At 41.8% G+C, this 19449-nt stretch overlaps 1 protein-coding gene across 1 annotated transcript in view; it reads right to left on the reverse strand.

Moving 5' to 3' along the window:
• Positions 1-2219: 2219 nt before the first annotated feature.
• Positions 2220-19449, reverse strand: part of SLC1A3 (solute carrier family 1 member 3) — a 79759-nt gene continuing 62529 nt past the window's right edge. Inside the window, exons 5-10 of the mRNA XM_026016707.2 lie at positions 17253-17295; positions 13256-13548; positions 10525-10758; positions 9773-9967; positions 6273-6407; positions 2220-4457 (exon numbers count right to left, since the gene is read on the reverse strand). Coding sequence (XP_025872492.1) covers positions 4253-4457; positions 6273-6407; positions 9773-9967; positions 10525-10758; positions 13256-13548; positions 17253-17295 — 1105 coding nt within the window. The 3' untranslated portion in view covers positions 2220-4252. The remainder of the gene's footprint in view (positions 4458-6272; positions 6408-9772; positions 9968-10524; positions 10759-13255; positions 13549-17252; positions 17296-19449) is intronic.

The following is a 19449-nucleotide window of genomic DNA, read 5'->3' on the forward strand; positions in this document are numbered from 1 at the left end:
GGCACGAGGGGTGGGGGCCGGGCGCCCTCCCACTGACCCCTCGGCTCTGCACGCCCCGCGCCTTCTCCCCGCGGGGCCGTCGGGTCGCGCCCCGGGCCCGCCGACCGCTCGGGCGCCCCCTGGCGGCGGGCGCGGGTGTCGCGCCCCGCGCTCCCTCCTCCCGGCGGCTCCCGTCCGCCGCCTCGCTCCGGGCCGTCGGCTCATTCATTCGCCCCCCGCCCCCCCCCGGCCTGGCCCCCGCGAGCCGACCGCACAGAGCTGCGCATTGTCGCCCGCGGCCGGGACCACCCGCGCGCGAGCGGAGGCCGCATGATTGACAGCAGCCCTGGGTCGGGGGGCCCCGCGGCCCGGAAGGAGCGCCCCGCCCCCGCCCGTCCAGCGGGGGGGCTCCACCGAGCTCCCTTCAGACCCGCGCAATTAGCGGCAGAATCTCCGCTTTCGACACGGTGTGCGTGAATCAAGGCTTGCAGAAAAAGCATTTTATTTGGAGCCTGAAACTATTTAACTCGGGGCAAGGGGATCCCGCTGGGGGGAGCCTGTGCTGCTGAAGGGATGACCCGGAGGCCGGCGGCGCGCAGGCCCCCAGCTCCTCAAAGCGCAGGAGCGAACGATTTTGTGCAATTTGGTTAGAAACGTATTTACTTAAAAGAGACGTTTTTTAAAAAGTCTGGAAAATCTTAAGTTTGTGAGCAGCTCTGTTCCCTTCGCCATCATCTTCTGCGCCGCACCCCTCCCCCACCTCCAAAACAGGCCACGCGGTGACACCTTGACCCAGTTGCTCTGCCCTCAACCGAGATGATGCGATGGCATCTCCGCTCCGCAGGCCGCAGACCAGCTGCTCAGGCCCGCCGGGGTGCGGGGGGTGCGGGGGAGGTGCAAACTCCAGCTGAGGCTGCAGAAGTGAGGACAAGCTTGGTGACTGCTCTAGGAAGCCCTTCCTAACGGTGGGCTGATCTTTTGTGCCACTTCCCTGAATGCTTCTGTGTCCAGAATGTCCCACAGGTGTCCAGATATGGGTCCCCTCAAGGTGGCCAGAGCTAGTTTGGTTCCCTCAGGCTGTGAGCGGTGTCCTTCCACTTCCCCAGTCAACTAATTTGAATATCACAGATGCCTTGAAAAAAAGTTAAGGCTGTACTGATCAAACAGCGATTTGTAAATTTTTTGGTCAAAAGATCCTTCAGGCTACCCTGACATTTGTGTTAACTTTCCCCTTCCCAGTCGTTTTCCTTTTGCAGAATACTGTTTTTCTCTGAACAGTATTTTCGGAATCTGAAGAGTATATGAGTGAATCTAAAGATCTAATTTCATTATGATAACGAAATCTTTCTATCCAAGAATATTGCACGTATCTCCATTCGTCTAGGTCTCTCACAGTCCTGCGATAAAGTTGTATATTTTTTTCAGTAAGAAAAGTTAATAAAATATTAAAAATTCCTTCAGAGAAACAGAAATTAAAATTTCTACCCCCAGAGAAAAGCAAATGCACAAAATCTTTGCCTCCAATTTCAAGGGCCACGCAAACTCATTGAAGTCTTCGCATGGATGACCTAAGAGGTTACAGATTCTACTTTGGGGTCTCTCCTCGACTGTTACCTACAGGTGACAGGTAGAGGGTCAGAATAAAGAGTCTCGAGACACAACTTCAACCTGGGCATTCCATATTATCATCTGTCAATTCTTTATTAAAAAGCCTGAGGGGAGAAAGCAGTAGTCCAAAAGTTGTTCTTTATGAATAGAAAGAAGGGTTCACTAGCACCGGGGCTGCTTCTGAAACATCCCTTGAGATCTTATTCAGCTCTTTCTACAAATGGCAGTAGTAATCACCTAGATAAATCTACCTAATTTGAAGGCCAGACAGGAAATTACTTTTTTTTTTGGAAGAACCAATGGTGGCATTACACTTCTAATCCCCACATGGAAATGATTCAATTTATCTGAGAAATTTATGTGGACAAGTAAGTGCAGCCATTATAGCAAAGTGCTTCCCTCACCAACTCCTGTCTCCTGGCTCCCCTTCTAGTTGGGCGGGGAGAGGACGTGTCCTGACTTATTTTCTTGTGACTGGCTCCCCCCGCTGGTCCTTCCAAGATTTCACCTCGTACCATCTAAACACATCTGTGTGGCATCCTTCCCCAGCATTGCCCTGAGCTCACTACAACACTTCCACCAGTGGAAAATTGATTTTCCTTCAGGGAGAAGAATAACAACATACAAAATTATAATGTAAAACTAATTTCTTTTCTTTATTGAAAATACATCTACAAAGTAATGCTTCTCAGTCCACACTGGGTGCATGCGAATACAGAGCCTGTGATGGGCTGGAGAGAGGATCGTCCAAGAGGACTTGCTTTCCATAAGAAATGGTTAGTATAAAAAAAAAAAAAAGATCACACTGTATAACAGAATTAATTTGACGTGATTAATTTTTGCTCTACTGGTGTCATGAGATGACAACCACGGATATTAACTTTTGTAATGTATTTCCCAAATAGAGCCTCGGCATTAAACGGTTACTTCACCACAGCCTAACGTTAACTTTTTTTGTACACACGTAACGCTCATGATCTATATAGAAAACATCTCTAATTGTGTATTGGAGAGTGTATGTCTAGATTTTCAATCTGTTAGCATAATTAAGTCCATTCTTCACCATTTTCGGTCAGAAACTCAAGCACAGCTGGTACTGACAGCTCCCACTCCATGTCTTTGAGTGAATACTCCTTAGGGGGTAAAAAAATTAATCTCCTCTAAACCTGGGAGCTGCCTCGCCTGAAACTAATGCCCCTGCTGGTTTTCTCTTGGAACCACATTGACAGCCTCTCTATACTGATTCATCTTCTACCATTTCTCTCAGGGACACAAACAAAATAAAACTGAACCCAATTCCAGCTAAAGGCTTTCAATGATTTGGGAAGTGGAATTCCAACACAAAGAAATATCTTGTTTCTCTCATCCTAAGAACTTTTGATTATAGTCAAAAACCTTTTCAAATAAGAGACCACCCACCCAGCTCCTGGACCTCTGTTGAGAGAGAGAGAGCTCATTCATTTGATTTCTTCAAAATAGATATGAGAAGTGACCTTGTATTTTGATAAGCAGACTTCCTTGGGGGATGATTTTGAACTGAAGACAAAAAGTATTTCAGGTTAGACAAAATGAACCTCTCCATTTTAAATTTGTCCTTAAAGATGATCTATAATCGTGGTGTTTTAAAAATCCTCTCTATAATGTCAACCATGCTCCACTCTTTCCTATCTGGCTCTTTAGTGTTCTGTAGTAAGACTATGAGCACCCTTGCTAGTTGCTAGTCTTACATTTTACTTTCTAAGTCTATGGTCAGTTGAGGAGTGGTGGGAGACATCCTTCCCAGAGCAGTCCCTTCCGTTTGGGAAGGGCAGGAAAGAAGGGAATACTTTCCCTCCGTTGGGAAGAACTCAGCAGAGTTTCATGAATAATTCCACTCCTGGAATGGCCTCCAGCTTGGTGACTCGCATAACTGACATTGGACACAGGGCCTGGTAAACCATACAGCCATCCCTCCCCTACTTAGAAAAGTTCATTCCCAGTAAGTATCCTTTTTGAAAGTCCCATGTTCCATGGAATGATACTGGCTACAGGATGTTCCAAGGGGGAATAGAGGGCAGGCTCTTCTATGGTGTCACAGGATGGTTGGGCTAGAAGAGACCATAAAGGCATCCAGGGAACTCACCCATTTTACAGATGAGAACACTGAGGCCTAGAAATGAGAATAAGTTGCCTCCGGCCACATGGAAATTTCACTTTATGTGGCTCCTCACAGCTGTGCTAGGTGTGTATTCATAGTGGCCTGCTAGTATTTGTATCAGGACACAAATCAGAAGAGAGACGGGAAAAAAAAAACCCTTCTACTCTTCATTGATAACTGATTGTAGTTTATCAAAGTTGTTTTGATACTAAAACTGAATTGCATTCTGAAGGATTTTTAAATTTTGAAAGTTGATTTAAAAGCATGCTTTAAGCCTACTATTCGTTTGACTCTTTAGCTTATTAAAACAAAAATCACATTTGCAGTTCTGTGTGCCACGTAAACTCGCAAGATCTGATCTGACTCGCAAAATCCCCCCTTGGTTTTGGATGATTACTTCCCAATCCTATCAGAGTACAGGAAAAGGGAGGTAAGGGGCTTCCCGGAGAGAATGAGTTGTAACAGCTGGAAACATTTTACAGTGGTTTGCGAACACCTGCTGCTCCAGAAAACCTTTCTGGTGCTAGTCTACATCTTGGTTTCACTGTCAGTGGGTTTCTCAGTCTCGCTTTCCTGGGCAATCAGCTGATAGGGTTTCTTCATTTCATTCTCTTCGATCACGGAATTACCCATCTCGATGTCCCGGTTCTTCAGTTCGTGTCGGGACAAGTGCTCCACGATGCCGGCTCCGAGGGAGTCTCCCAGCACGTTGGTGGTGGTGCGGAGGCGGTCCCTGCGGGTGGGGGTGCGGGTGGGGGTGTGGGGGGCAGAAACACGGGGCTCCTGTGAACATCATGCAATGTCAACTCCTATTTTGAACCGGCTGCTAAATTTTAGAGGCAGCTTTTAAAATTCGGCTGGGTGCAACATCACATAATGGTCACATAATGCTCATAACAGTCGTTACTAAAAGTTCTACGGACACAGAGATGACCACTGTTGGTTACTAGTCCGGGTGCCTACCCACCGTGGGCAATGATCCCATTTAAAATTTCTGTTTGCCTCTCCTTCCTACAATTCACCTTCTTTTATACCAGTAGTTCTCAAAGCGTGATCCAGAGACCCGTGAGATCAAAATTACTTTCATAATAATGCTAAGATGGTATTGGCCCTTTTCATTCTCGTTTTTTCGTGAATGCCTGGGCAGGGTTCTGCAAAGACTACAACACAACACAGAAGATACCAGGACAGATGGGGTGCAGAAGCCACTAGGAGACCCCAGCTGTCTTGTATTAAGCCAGACACTAAGGAGATACCCAAAAATGTAAAATGGCATCACTTTCCCCTAAATTTTTGGTTTGGCAAATGATTTTTATTTTCACAAAAATCTTATTTATGTTAAGATGTGATGAATCTGTTATTGTAACCTCTAATGAATTTAACATTTAAAAAATTTCTGTTTTCCTAAACAGAATTAATTCTTAAATTAATTTAATAAATATTGATAGATACAATTCACGTGGATAAATGCTTTTAGGGCCCTCAATAATTTTTAAGTGTAGAGAAATCCTTAGGCTAAAAGCTTTGAGACCCACAGCTTTATACTATAAAAGTGCTTATGGTGGTTGAGTGCTGACTGTGGGACCCAAGAGTGGGCTGTTTGTCATGTATCATTGCACATAATCCTCATGGCACCACCGGGAGGCATTCTCATCTCCATTTTACAGAGGAGGAAACCAGGATGGCTGGGGAACCTGCCCAATGTCACACAGGGCTGGGACGCAAACACAGATCCGAGTGACTGTGAGACTCATGCTCTCAACTGATTACCCTCCTCCCGCTTACTGTGCCTCGAGCACACCCATCAACTCTTCATCATCCTTCTAGTGAAGGCAACATACAGTTGACTGCAGCACCCTCTGTATCCTTCTAGGCATTCACTTTGGGCATCCTGGGGAAAACTTTTTTGCAAGTGAAAGGGGATTTATGAGAGAAGATATGTCAGCTAGAGGGGCAAGGGGACCATGGAAGAGGGATGAACCCCTGAAATTAGGGTCTGAGGGTACAGAGGGTACCTCTCTTGGAACTTTCCCCAGAGCCAAAAGTCAATTCTACTTAATGATACTAGTTCTCTTCCCCCTGCATGTCTGCCCTTCTCCCTGCTGGGCTCAGATGGGAACATGTGCACTGCATTACGCCATTGGAATGGGAAGCACAAGGAGGGCCTGAGCCAGCATGTGAGGCCTGTAGCTCTGTTCTGGCCTCTGTGGGGATGTGTTGTGCAATTCAGAAAATGCCTTGCTGACTTATGTTGGCTTTGCAGACAGACAGTTTCCCAATCGCTGAATGGCTTTATGGGGTGAGAAGTGTAGTTGCCAGATGTGCCCCTTTCCCCCCTCCCCCCTGGCTGATAAGGGCCTGAGTGCACTTGGTGTTTTGGGCTTGATTTCTAGATAAGGGCAGGGCTTAGGCGGTGAGGACAATTTAATCACAGGCCACGCTGCCCCTCTTGGTGGAGCCCTTTTGGCAGGTGTGCCAAGCTGGTACCCTGGAATAACAGAGGGGGGGCTTGTGACAGCGAGCCGGAAGGCAGTCCAAGCATACTCACAGGAACCAGTCCACGGCGATAATGAGCGTGATGTCATCGGTGGGCAGGCCCACAGACGTCAGCACAATGACCATGGTGACCAGGCCAGCCTGAGGAATCCCAGCTGCTCCAATACTGGCAGCTGTGGCTGTGATGCTGTTAAAAGGAGTTCCAAAACATAAAACATTTGTACACGTTCCCCCCAGAGAGTATTCCCTGCACACTATGCACGGGGGCGGTGATGTCTGACTGGACAAGTTAACAGAAGAGGCTATGCTTTAGACAAATTTAAATGAGGCTGTAAAAAACCCACTGAGCTAACAATAATATTAACTAATATTTACCAGGGGCTTATTAGGTGCCATCTGATATACCAAGCATGGCTTATCTCATTTGATCCTCATGATAACCCTTAGGAAATTGGTCCTATTATTATAGCTGTTTTTAAATGAAGAAATTGATGGCTACAGATATTTTTTCACATACGTGAAATTATTTTATAAAGTCTAAAATACTGTATAGTTACAATAACAATTTGTTTCCTACAATTCTTCTATGCAAGTAGAAGGTTGTAAAGATACTGAACTTGTATGATTAGTGTGGTCAGAAAAAAAATCAAATGTATTAATTCCAAAGCAAAAGGATTTATGAACAAAGTTCTGTACCACTATAAACATTTTTTATGGAGGTAGTATAGACCCAATTTGTAAGGCACACAACCAGTCTAGGACTGTTAAATACCTATTTGATATAGGCTGATACGAGATTGTGAAAATGTTTTATACATAGTAAAATATTACCTAGATATAAAGTGGAATTAATAAAAGTAGGTCTGTAGAAGAGACTGTTATGGTTCCCTTATATTGTTCCTCTTCTATGGTACTAGAATGTTTATCTGGCTGTCCAGAGTGAAGACCACGTTTCCCAGGCTCCCTTGGAGCTTAGACTAAGTTCTGCCAATGAGATATGGATGAAAGTGATCAAGCACCTTGCAGGCTATGCCCCCCTCTGCTTCCCACTGGCTAAGATTTGAAGGTGGTTATAGGCCATCCTGGACCGCGTGGATGAGGGTAATACTCAGGGATGGTGGAATCAAAGCCTTGGTCCCTTATACCATATAAAACACCTACCAGCCTTGAGGGTTTTGTGGAGCAGAGCTGCTCCACATGAGAAACAGAGTCACCTCTTATCATTATTATAATATTTTACTGACTTACATGCAACAGAGCCTTTTTTATAACTCAGAGCTTTTCAACCAGTATGCCAAGGTATGCCCAAGGATAGGTTATGGTGAGCTAAAATATTGCTCTCCCAGCCCCAGAGATAGACTGTGCGCAGGGCTCCCAGAACCCCCAGGCCAGTCGCATCTGGCTGTGATCAGTTTCATTTTCTTTTAATCGTAATGAATCCTATAGCTATTATTATTTTCCAATAACTCAAAACATATATATGGAGTCTAAGATAACTTATTTCTAGATAAACATATATGTGTACACACACACACACACACAAAGTAGGGGAATTGATGGAGATTAAAAATAGACTAAAGTGACATAAAAACCAAATGCAAGCCATAAATCTGGATTCTATCTTGGTCTAGGGGAAAAAGTTATAAAAGACATTTTTGGGGGGCAACTGGGGGAAATTTGGGTATAGATTAGATATTCTGGAAGTATTTTAAAGATTCTTACTATTCTCAGGAGATGCATGCTGGACTAAGTATGTAAAATGTAATGAAGGCCGAGAAAGAAAGAAGCAAAAATGGTAAAATGTTAATAATTGTTGGATCTAGGTAGATATTTGTTGTCATATTATTTCAACTTTCCCATTTGTAAGATAATTTTTATAATAAAAAGTTGTGAAAAAAATCTGATTTATTTTGATATCCAAAATAAATTGTTAATAATAATTAAAACACACACACACACACACACACACACACACATGCAATGAAGAGCAGAGTCTGATCTGGCTTGTGAGGCTTAAATTTTCCCTTACACATGTATTGGTCTGTTGTGCATAAAGGACTTTCAGCAAGCAAAAACAGGATTATAATAGCATATACACATGGATATGTGCTGGCTATCTCCAGAAGAATATAAAAGAAATTAGCCAGCAACAGTGGTTGCCTCTGGAGAAGGAAAGTAAAAAATTAGGGGAGGGTATAGAAAGGATAATTACCTTTCACTAGACACCTCAAATAAAATAGTTAAAAAAAATAGTCCACAGAAATAAAATATTCAACCTATTTGTCAATGCGGTCTTTCCTCTATACTGCCTAAAAATTAACCCAAGAGAACACGTTAATCCAGTTTTTCAAGTGTATTTAAATTTTTTAATATTGACAATAAAAGCTAACATTTTATTTTTTTTAAATTTGAAAAGATTTTATTTATTTATTCATGAGAGACACAGAAAGAGAGAGAGAGAGAGAGGCAGAGACACAGGCAGAGGGAGAAGCAGGCTCCATGCAGGGAGACTGATGTGGGACTCGATAATGGGTCTCCAGGATCATACCCTGGGCCCAAGGCAGATGCTCAACTGCTGAGCCACCCAGGAATCCTAAAAGCTAACATTTTAAAACTGAAGTATAATCTAACAGGTTTTAAAAAGATTTTATTTATTTGACAAAGCACAAGTAGGCAGAGTGGCAGAGAGAAGGAGAGGGAGAAGCAGGCTCCTTGCTAAGTGGAGAGTAAGACGCAGGGCTCTATCCCAGGACCCTGGGATCATGACCTGAGCCAAAGGCAGACACTTTACCAAATGAGCCACCCAGGCACCCCTAATCTAACATTTTTAAAAAAGAGATATCCATACTATGTATTCTGTAGATTTTATTTTATTTTTTAAAATTTTTATTTATTTATTTATTTATTTATTTATTTATTTATTTATTTATTTACTTATGATAGTCACAGAGAGAGAGAGAGAGGCAGAGACATAGGCAGAGGGAGAAGCAGGCTCCATGCACCGGGAGCCCGATATGGGATTTGATCCAGGGTCTCCAGGATCGCGTCCTGGGCCAAAGACAGGCGCCAAACCGCTGCGCCACCCAGGGATCCCCTATTTTGTAGATTTTAAAAGGAAAGAGCTAAATGTTTTATTGATGGTATATTGATAAATAAGTCAATCCACTGACAAGCAGTATGTATGGCATGATTCCATTAATTACAAAAAAAAGTGTGTGTACTTCCTAGGGACAGGAAAAGATCTTTATACCCCAAACAGTAACAGTGGTGACCTATAGAAAGATGGGGGATGATGGTGGCAGGGAAGTTACATTTTTTACCTTCTACATTTCCATATTATTAGAATTTTATTATTAATAAATGCATACATCTGTAATTTTAAAAAAATGAATAAAAATATCTAAATATAAAGAATAAAGCTACCGCCACAAACCCCAACCTCCTGCTTATGGTTGATCCCCCTTCCCACCAGTTTCTTCAGTCACTCTTTGATCACCGACTCATCATTTAAAGGCATTCTTAAGAAACTGTTGTGCAGAATTTTCTTCATACCTGATTGTAATAATCTGTCCAAAGTTCAGTTCAAAATTGTTAACTTGAGCGATGAAAATGGCAGCCAAAGCCTCATAGAGTGCGGTCCCATCCATGTTAATGGTGGCACCCACTGGGAGCACGAATCTGGTGACACGTTTGTCCACGCCATTGTTCTCTTCCAAGCACTTGAATGTGATGGGTAGGGTAGCAGAACTGACAATGTTAAAAAAAAAAAAAAATGTGTCAGCTGACCATCCAGATCCTTTAGAACATGACTCTGTCTTTGGTATTTTGGACAGAGTTCCTGCCTCTCCTTTGTCCTAATTTAAAGAGAACTAAGTGAGCACTTGTATAAAAAGGGGAACAGGGCTAGAACAGCGTGGGTCCCATCACTGGGTTATTTGGTAGCTCTCCCGCTGCTGGGTTGTTCTGTGAGGCATCACTTGTGATTATCCCCCTATCTCCACAGCCTGTGCTGAGTGACTCTGTCATCTTTCCCTCAGGCACAGGTCAACTGGAAGAGAAAGACGACGGTGGGAAGGAAAGGAACAGCTGATTTCCACTTGTCTCCCAAGAGGGTCTATAGCCAACCATTCCTTGAATCCCAACGAGGTCTAATTAGCACCTGAGTGAGAATGGCAATTCACATGCCTGGAAGTTTAAAACCCAGGACCACCCCCCACCCTCACCACCCATACCAAGACTCTGGATCAGTTAAATTCGAGATACATTTTCTGATAGGAGTAAGCCACATATATGTACATACGTACCTGGAGGAGGTTCCGAGAGCTGTGATGAGTGCTTGCAGCAACCCTCCGATAAAAACCCAAGGGTTTTTCCGTGTTACCAAGAAGTAGAGGAGGGGCAGGACAATGACCGCGTGAATGAGCAGGCCGACAATGACTGTCACTGTGTACATGGCAAGCTGCCCCCCAATCACTCCCATGTCTTCCATCTCAACAATTTTCCCTGCAATCAGGAAGAGGATGCCCAGAGGGGCGTACCTATGTAGAAGCAACACATGCACAGTTGGAAGTCTGATTGCCAATGAGCTACTCCACAGAAACTATCAAGTGACAAGAAAACATGACAAGAGAGTTGATTTCCAAACTTTCTGTGTCCAGGATACCATTAGAACTTGCAGAACGGTCAAGTTTGTTTGTTTGTTTGTTTGTTTTTTTTAAATATAAAGAACACAGAACACACAATAAGGCTTTCCTCTCAGAATTTCTCTAGGTCACATTTTTTTTCCTCCTGAACCTATGAAAAAAAGACAGGTACAGAGATTTTTTTTTTTACCCACCTCTTTTTTTTAGATCACCCTCCTTTCACCCCACTTGGGTCACTTCTGTGGTCCTCAGATGCCACCCAACTCCCCCTGCCTTTTGTTCTCCTTCTAAGGACTCTGAACAGCTGGAATCCAATGAATAATATCCAGAGTTTTGGGAGCATCTCCCACGTCAGGGCCTACTTTCCAAGTTAAAGCAAGATGCACACAATGCCATTTCAGTGTTTTAGATTTCTAGTCATCTCTCTTAACCAAAGTCCATTTTTATTATTGTTTCCTACATTATGCACCACTTACAGTATTACTTAAGTATTAGTCTTCAAATCAACTCTTAAATAAATGAGACTGTCTCATTTAATAAATAATTTTATTCATTTATTAATAATAAATAATATTTACCCTGAGAATAAATTTTATGTTACAGTGCAAATGGAAAACTAGTATCATTTGCCATAGACTAAAGTCAACCAAATAATAAATTCAAAGCTATTAAAATTTAATAATGTGCAGGTATGTACTACCACAATCAGGTTATAGGTGCTCTAATTAAGTAATTATCACTCACAGGCTGCTGCTGACATTTGTGATCTTCCCCCTGCAGGCTGGCAAGAATGAACAACTGAGACACAAAATAACTCATACGTATAACAACTTTGTTGCATAAAGGTCCCTCTGCCCCATTTTCAACTCTTTGTCTGATGGGATCAGTAAACTACAACCAAACTCACGTTCCTAAAAACAGAGGGGCCAATCGCCCTCAGGAAGGGTCTGCTGGGAACTGTGCAGGTCTTATTTCAAGTTGAAAAATACAATGGTTCTTTTAAAAGTCCTTTCAAACACAGGCCAGGAAATTATAAAAGTACCTGTTTTCAGAAAAGTAATAACTCAATGTTGAATGTGCAGGCGAATGTACAGTTTGAAAGCTACATGTGAGGTTCATTCAGCAGCCTTGAATGGGCTTCTTTCATAAAAGGGGTGAAAGGTGGAGGCATTTTAATAATATGAAGATAAATGTCCACTTTCAGCTCTGCCAGGATTTCAAAGGAGAGGCCCCAGGACTTCAACCCAGGGTTCCTGTGGAGACCACATTCTGATCAGTCTTCAAGCCCAAGTTCATATCCATCTCGTACAAGCTCCTGAAAAATGGATTTCTCTGGACTTTGGTGGCAATAAAGACAAAGGACATTTTAAATCACGTTGGGGGGTGCTTTTCTTAGAAATGGATGCCTTCCTCCCTCCAGGGCCAAGAAGGAGTCTGGGTTAGAAATAAAGGATAAAGGGAAAGTAACCCCCACATGAGGCCTAAACCAATCAAAGGGTTCTCTCCCAGCTGGTGAGAATTTACTTTCCAAGGTCAATCAACGTTCTTCTGCAGATTTAATCTTTTCCTTTGTGTCCTACTCTCAACTTTATTTCAGGGAAGTTTTGTTATAAACTGTGGATTGGCATTCTTTAACACTTCCCACGAGTCCTTCAGGCAGGCAGCAGGACTGCCATTTTACATTTCTTTCCTAGCGGACGAGAGGAGATCTCACTTCTTCTGATGGTCAAGGGGCCTCTACATTTGCTTTTCCCTCTACTGCGAATTCTGTTCTCTTGGCACTGTGTGTTGCTAGTTTCTCCTGGTCACTCAGATCTTAGCAAAAAAAAGTCACCTCCTCAGAGGCCTTTGTGCATCATTCCGGGCAAATTTTGCGTTTCCTTAATAGTCACTTTTTATCACATCACATAAAATAAAATCTGCTGCTGTCTTTATTTCTTCACAATACTTGTTACTAAGGCATTTGGTTGATTTGTTTATTTTCTATGTCCCTTAAAAGAATATAAGTTCTAGGACAACCTTGTCTGTTTTCTTCACTGCTACGTCCAGAGTGTGTGCCATTGTGTGCTCCATATACAGTTGGCACCTAATAAATAGATATTGAATGAGTAACTAAATAGTTATAAAATGAAGGACTAAGGAATGGGATCCCACCAGCACTGGAGTAAAGAAGTGGACACGTTTCAAAAACAAGGAGGAAAATTATTGAGAGTGGCTTGCAGATGGGTTCAAGGCGACTACAGGCCCAGAAAATCATTGATTTTCTTCCGCTTACCCAAGTGGGATGGTTGCAATTGGCCATCCTGCCTGGTGGCGTCTCCCTCAGTATAGAACACATGTAGATGGCAATAAGCATCTGTATACAGCATATATAGCACATAGAAGTACGTACCACATTATCACTGCTACCAATCTCATGATGGCTTCATTAAGAGAATCAAAGAATTCTCTCAAGGCTTGCCCTTGCTCTTTCATATTTCCAATCACAAGTCCAAAGCACATGGAGAAGACAACTAGTCCCAGGGCATTGACCCCATTCACAGACCCTGGAACTGGGATCAACTCCTCCGTGATCCTTGTAAGAGTCTCCATGGCTTCCGACACATTGTTTATCACGGCAGCCATGAGCGTCTCATTGGACTGGATGGGCACTTTAAAGCTTCTCTTCTCATAGTTGGTTTTAAACTTAAAAAGAAAAGGCACAACAAGGATTAAAGGTGATTTTTGTTTTCTTCTACTTTTCTATTGTCCAAATTTTCTATAATTACATACATTACCTTGTACTCAGAGGATAGTATTATAGAAGGTATCTATCATCTATCTAATCTGCGACAAACCTCTACTACTTCTTCAGCAGGGACACACATACATTTAAATACAAAACAAATCATAACAAGAAAGAGGTATGTGGTTGAAGGTGCTGAACTAAACGTACACATGTGCTTTTGCTTTCTTCTAAAACCCTAATAAAATGGTTATAATGGGCTTTTAAAAAAGTGTAAATCTAAATATTCACAACAGTCCCTTTACTTTCTATAGGATCATGCTATAGGATCATGGACAAATCACCAAACATCATTTTGGTCTTATTTACGTTGGTGAAGCAGAAATGGCCACAGTGGTTCTACCTCACAGGGCTGTTGTAGTGACAAAATTAAGCAGAATATATGAGAATATCTTATAAATTTTAAAGTAAATTTTAAAAATTGTAAAGTACACTAAGGTTGGCTAATGGTGCTCAGTAACAAAGGCCTGTGGAGACTAGACTTAGCTGGAGATTTCAGTGAATACTAAAAATTTAAAAATCCCCTATGCACCCCTATGTTTATAGCAGCATTATTTACAATAACCAAATTATGGAAGCAGCCCAAGTGTCCATCAATAGAAGATGTGGTATATTATACAACGGAATATTATTCAGTCATAAAAAGAATGAAATCTTGCCATTTGCAATGACATGAATGGATCTAAAGAGTACAATGCTAGGTGAAAAAAGTCAGGCAGAGAAAGATACCATATGATTTTACTTATGTGAAATTTAAGAAACACAACAAAGGAAAAGGAGAAAGAGAGAGAGATTAATCAAGAAATAGACTCTTAGTTATAGAGAACAAACAGTTGGACCAGAGGGGGGGTGGGGGGATGGGAGGTGGGTGGTCAATAGATGATGGGGATTAAATAGCACACTTATGATGAGCACTGAATAACACATAGAACTGTTGTGTCACTATATGGTATACCTGAAATTAATATAACATTGTATATTAACTATACTGGAATTAAAACAAAAAACTTAATTATATTTACAAAAAATTTAAAAATCCCCAAACAATAGTTTTAAGGCATTTCTGATAGTATTCTTTTTTTTTTTTTGGTATCACTTCTTAAAAATAGATGCTTGATTAATAGTTGAGGATGACAAGCCAATTCTCAAGTCAATAAAGGAATTTCTCTTCTTATTCAAGGTAGGGTCTTTTCCCAACAACTTCTGTATAGATGTCCCAGACAGAAGATGCTGTGTATATGACTGTGACCATATAAAACAATTAAGCCCATCCATCTATGATTTTATTTTTTTTTATTTTTTAATTTTATTTATTTATGATAGGCACACAGTGAGAGAGAGAGAGAGAGAGAGGCAGAGACATGGGCAGAGGGAGAAGCAGGCTCCATGCACCGGGAGCCTGACGTGGGATTCGATCCCGAGTCTCCAGGATCACGCCCTGGGCCAAAGGCAGGCGCCAAACCGCTGCGCCACCCAGGGATTCCCCCATCTATGATATTAATGAGAGCAGAATTCCTGGCCTTTATGTTGATAGTGGTAAAGGATCAGAGAGTAATAATATACGGATATTGACCAGACCTACAGTCTAGGGGAAGAAAGCACAGCTGTACACGAAGTGCTGGGCCATTTCTCGACCAAGAGCAAATGGGAGACTTTTTTGTCTGATGGAAAACCACTAGTTTCAAATATAGCCAGCTGTCAGTATTGTGGACACATCCCTGAAGAATCATTGATACCGTTGGTAGTTCTAAGTAACAAAGAAATTGGCCCGTTTTGGTCTCCTGTTCCAATCAATTCTCAAATCTCTATTTCATTGGGATGCTTATGCATTTTATGGATTATCTAGGGTAGATTTCCAATCCTGATTAGCCTTTCCTATGGCTTCAACTCTTTCCCCTTGGACACAGTTTGTAGCCTACAGAAATTGAAACCTCATTTGCATTCTGGTCTAAGACAAATAGATCTGGGAAGATACATTTGCTTCCCTTTCAAAATCCTGTAAATGCAATCCAAAACCAAATACAATAAATCTGCTCGAGTCAGCACTTTTCCCAGTGCTGCTAGAAATCAGCATTTTTGATGTTGCCCAGTGCCAGCTGACTAACTGGAATAGTCAGCCCCATGGTGCTGGGGTTGGCTGGTTGGATTGAAAGGGGTTTATTATTTATGGTTATTGCTGGTTTTGAATAAAGAAAGTTCGATATTGGCTTCTTAGACTTTTTTTAAAGAAGGGATTCTGTTTGAATTTTGTAGTGTGTGCATGCATTAGCTATTAAAAATAGTCAATAAAAATTTAAAAAAAGAGAGGAGGGAAACCAAAGGGCAACTTGTATGTGTAAAACTTAGTCCTCCACAGGGTTGGGGTTTTATTTTGTTTGTTTTACAGATTCTAAGCAGAAGGGTTAGGGATTTATAACTAGGATGAAGTGACACCATTATTTAACCTAGAATGTCTAACTGTTTTCCTTTTAATCTTTTGGGCAACAAAGCTTTTTTCTTCAGATGAAGTTAGAATGAACTTTACCCCCTAACCGTAAAGTATATTTGTACCCATAACAGCCAAGAATTGCCTGGATGTAGGCTCAAAGAAACTGGCGATCACTATAGCCTCTAGGCGGGTGTCTCATCCCTCTCCAGGAAGCAGAGAGCAGAAAGAAGATACAATTTGGAGTCAACACAATGGATCTGAATTCTGGATCTACCATTTATTACTCATGAAATCTTGTGCCTATTAAATATTCCTTCTGAATTATAATATATGAGTTGCCTTATCAATTAAATAAAGACAATGGGACACCTGGGTGACTCAGTCAGTTGAGTGTCTGCCTTCAGCTCAGATCATGATCCTGGAGTCCTGGGATCAAGGATCAAGTCCTGTGTCCAGCTCCCTGTTCAGTGGGAAGTCTGCTCCTATCTCTCTGTCTGCTGCCCCTCAGCTTATGCTCTCTCTCACTCACTCTCTCTCAAATAAATAAATAAATAAATAAATAAATAAATAAATAAAATCTTAAAAAAAAAAAAAAAAGAAACGAAGACAATTATACCCATCCCATTCATGTGAGGACCAGATATAACGTTAGTGTTTGGCATATAGTAGGCATTCAAGAAATGATGATGCCATTTCTGATATGGTTCATCCTTTAGAATCCATAAGGCTCTTAGTAGACTTTTCAAAACCAATCCATTGATTTTTTTAAATTAAACCCAGAAACTTGAATCCTCTCCCTAATCTTTAAAACAAGTTGTAAATGTGTCTTATACTGGAGTTTGTTTGCTTGGTGGGCTCTTGTGTGTGGAATGTGGGGGCACAGAGAGGGAGGGAGTGTCCTGATTGGCCTTCTTAATTATTAACAGAGACTCAAGGAGCTATTTGTATGCAAGACTTACATAGTATCTGGCAACTAATAAGCCTTTAATATAAGGTAAGACCTCCCCACCCGCTGCAAATTCTCCAGAAAACCCTAGTGCTTTCCATCTGGTTGGCAAAAGAGTGTTTTCTATCGCAGAGAAATGGAAAAAAAATAGAATAAACAAGAGGGTCCCACTCTGTTTGGTATGCCAAAGAGGAATTTCAAAAATGCATTAGTGGCTATAGAGTGTTTACCTGTTTAAAGCAAGCTTCCACCAGATTTGGAGGGAACATATTCCTGCAAAGAAAATAATGGTCACTTGAAAAGTTTCTCAAATAATAAATTTGCTTCTTAAATACTTTTTCATTGTGTCTAAGGTAAAGATTGTATTGAACTAAGTGGCAAATGGATAAAAAGATTTTGGTAGATTTTACAACTTGAAATGGGACATATGGTCATCCTTCTGTGGGGCCCACGTAGTTCATATTTTTTCAGAGAAGTCTGTCCTTCTGTCAGTGGGATTAAAAAATTTGTCAGTATATCATCAAATCCTGATCCTAGGAATAACCAAAGTGAGAATGGAAACACCTTTGGTTATAAACATTCTGGTTAACTGAGGCATTATTTAATAGTGGCCAGTTTGATATTGTTCCATGTCTAGGGACCAAATGTTTTGAATCAAATGTCAAGGTCAGACTGTGGAATTTTGTTCTCCACAAAATCTTCCCAAAGGCCACATGGGGGATGAGATATTGACTTGGAATTGCTGGAGATTTTGAGCCTCTTTGGTGACCAATGGGGAAATGTCCCACAAAATTTAAACTTGTGGTCCATGTGGCAAGGTTTGTCACTCTCTCAGAGCAGTGTTTGAGTTCATGACAGGGTTCAAGGGGCCACAATCTAGCTGAGGAGTCTCTAAACAGCTGTGTGAACTTGGCCAAGTCACTATACCCATTTAGGTCTTTGCTGATTTATCTCTTGAAAAGATTGGGAATAAACTATCCAGCAGTTGTGTGCTATCCAAGTCATATTTTTAAGTCATCAACTCTTGTCTGTCCCTTTCTTCTTACTGCCTAGACCATCCTGTTTCCTTTTCCTTCCTATCTATGCTCTATGGGTCTGTTTCCATAAATCCTGATAGAAATGTGAGTTCAGGAGATTACAGGAAAAATGCTCAAGCCAACTGACTGGTAGGGATAGGCTACTCATACACCTACCACTAGAGCAAGGAGAGGCAGAAATACATAGCACTCTGATGGATCAACTGGACTTAGAATGACAAGATCCCGATTCTTCAAGCAAAGAGTAGAAATTATACAGAAAGAGAATTTAATAAGATACTCCTAACCTAACCTAGCTGATGGTAAAGTTCATGAAAAAATGGTGAAAAGCCTTAATTAATTTTATGAACTAAATAAAATCATAGCTATTGGGGGACAACTTGATATGAAATAATGTTATAGGGTGGCTTCTTACCGTCAGGTAATTGTGATTAACTCCTTAAAAAGGGTTTTCAAGAAGAGGCTCTACAGGGCTGGGTTGTGCTTATTCTATACAGATGAGACAGTCATTCATGGTAGAAACAGAAGTGCTGCTGAAGACAGCCTTTTTCCTCAAATCTCTCTTGAATCTACTTGCCACAGACCCGTCCCTTGAGATGGCATGTGAAATCAAGTCCCTAGGGGTAGTTTCTTTCAGGTGATCAATGGGGGAACATCTAGAGTAGGCATCTAGGATTGGCAAACCAGTCACTTTGTAAGGAAATTGTACAGAAGGGAGGGAAGGACTTGGTTTTGGGAGGACAGGCTGGGAAGGCTACATGGTGGAGGAATGCTGAGCAGGTGAGAAATCTAGAGGCCGGCTGAGTGAAATAAGTCAATCGGAGAAGGACAAACAGTGTATGTTCTCATTCATTTGGGGAATATAAATAATAGTGAAAGGGAATATAAAGGAAGGGAAAAGAAATGTTGGGAAATATCAGGAAGGGAGACGGAACATAAAGACTCCTAACTCGGGGAAACGAACTAGGGGTGGTGGAAGGGGAGGAGGGCGGGTGTTGGAGGGGAATGGGTGACGGGCACTGAGGTGGACACTTGACGGGATGAGCACTGGGTGTTTTTCTGTATGTTGGTAAATTGAACACCAATAAAAATTAATTAAAAAAAAAAAGAAATCTAGAGGCCTGTGTGCTGGGATATATTCCATTTGCCCTTCTAGATGCACTCTCTAGCCTGCTCTGTGCACTGGGAGGCTGACCCCTTAGGTTGTAGCATGTGGGCTTTCTTGCCTTCTGGCTTCCTTTTCGGGTTTGTCCAGTGGGATGTATTAGCAGATCACAGGGTAGCAAGAGAGAGAGAGAAGTGGTTGTATGTATTCTTCACCTCTCTCTTTGACATGGTGGACACCCACTCTCTCCATCTAAATTAGAGCTGTTGTTGTTATCATATGGCT

Source organism: Vulpes vulpes, chromosome 4, assembly GCF_048418805.1.
Source record: "Vulpes vulpes isolate BD-2025 chromosome 4, VulVul3, whole genome shotgun sequence".
In the NCBI taxonomy this organism is placed as follows: Eukaryota; Metazoa; Chordata; class Mammalia; order Carnivora; family Canidae; genus Vulpes; species Vulpes vulpes.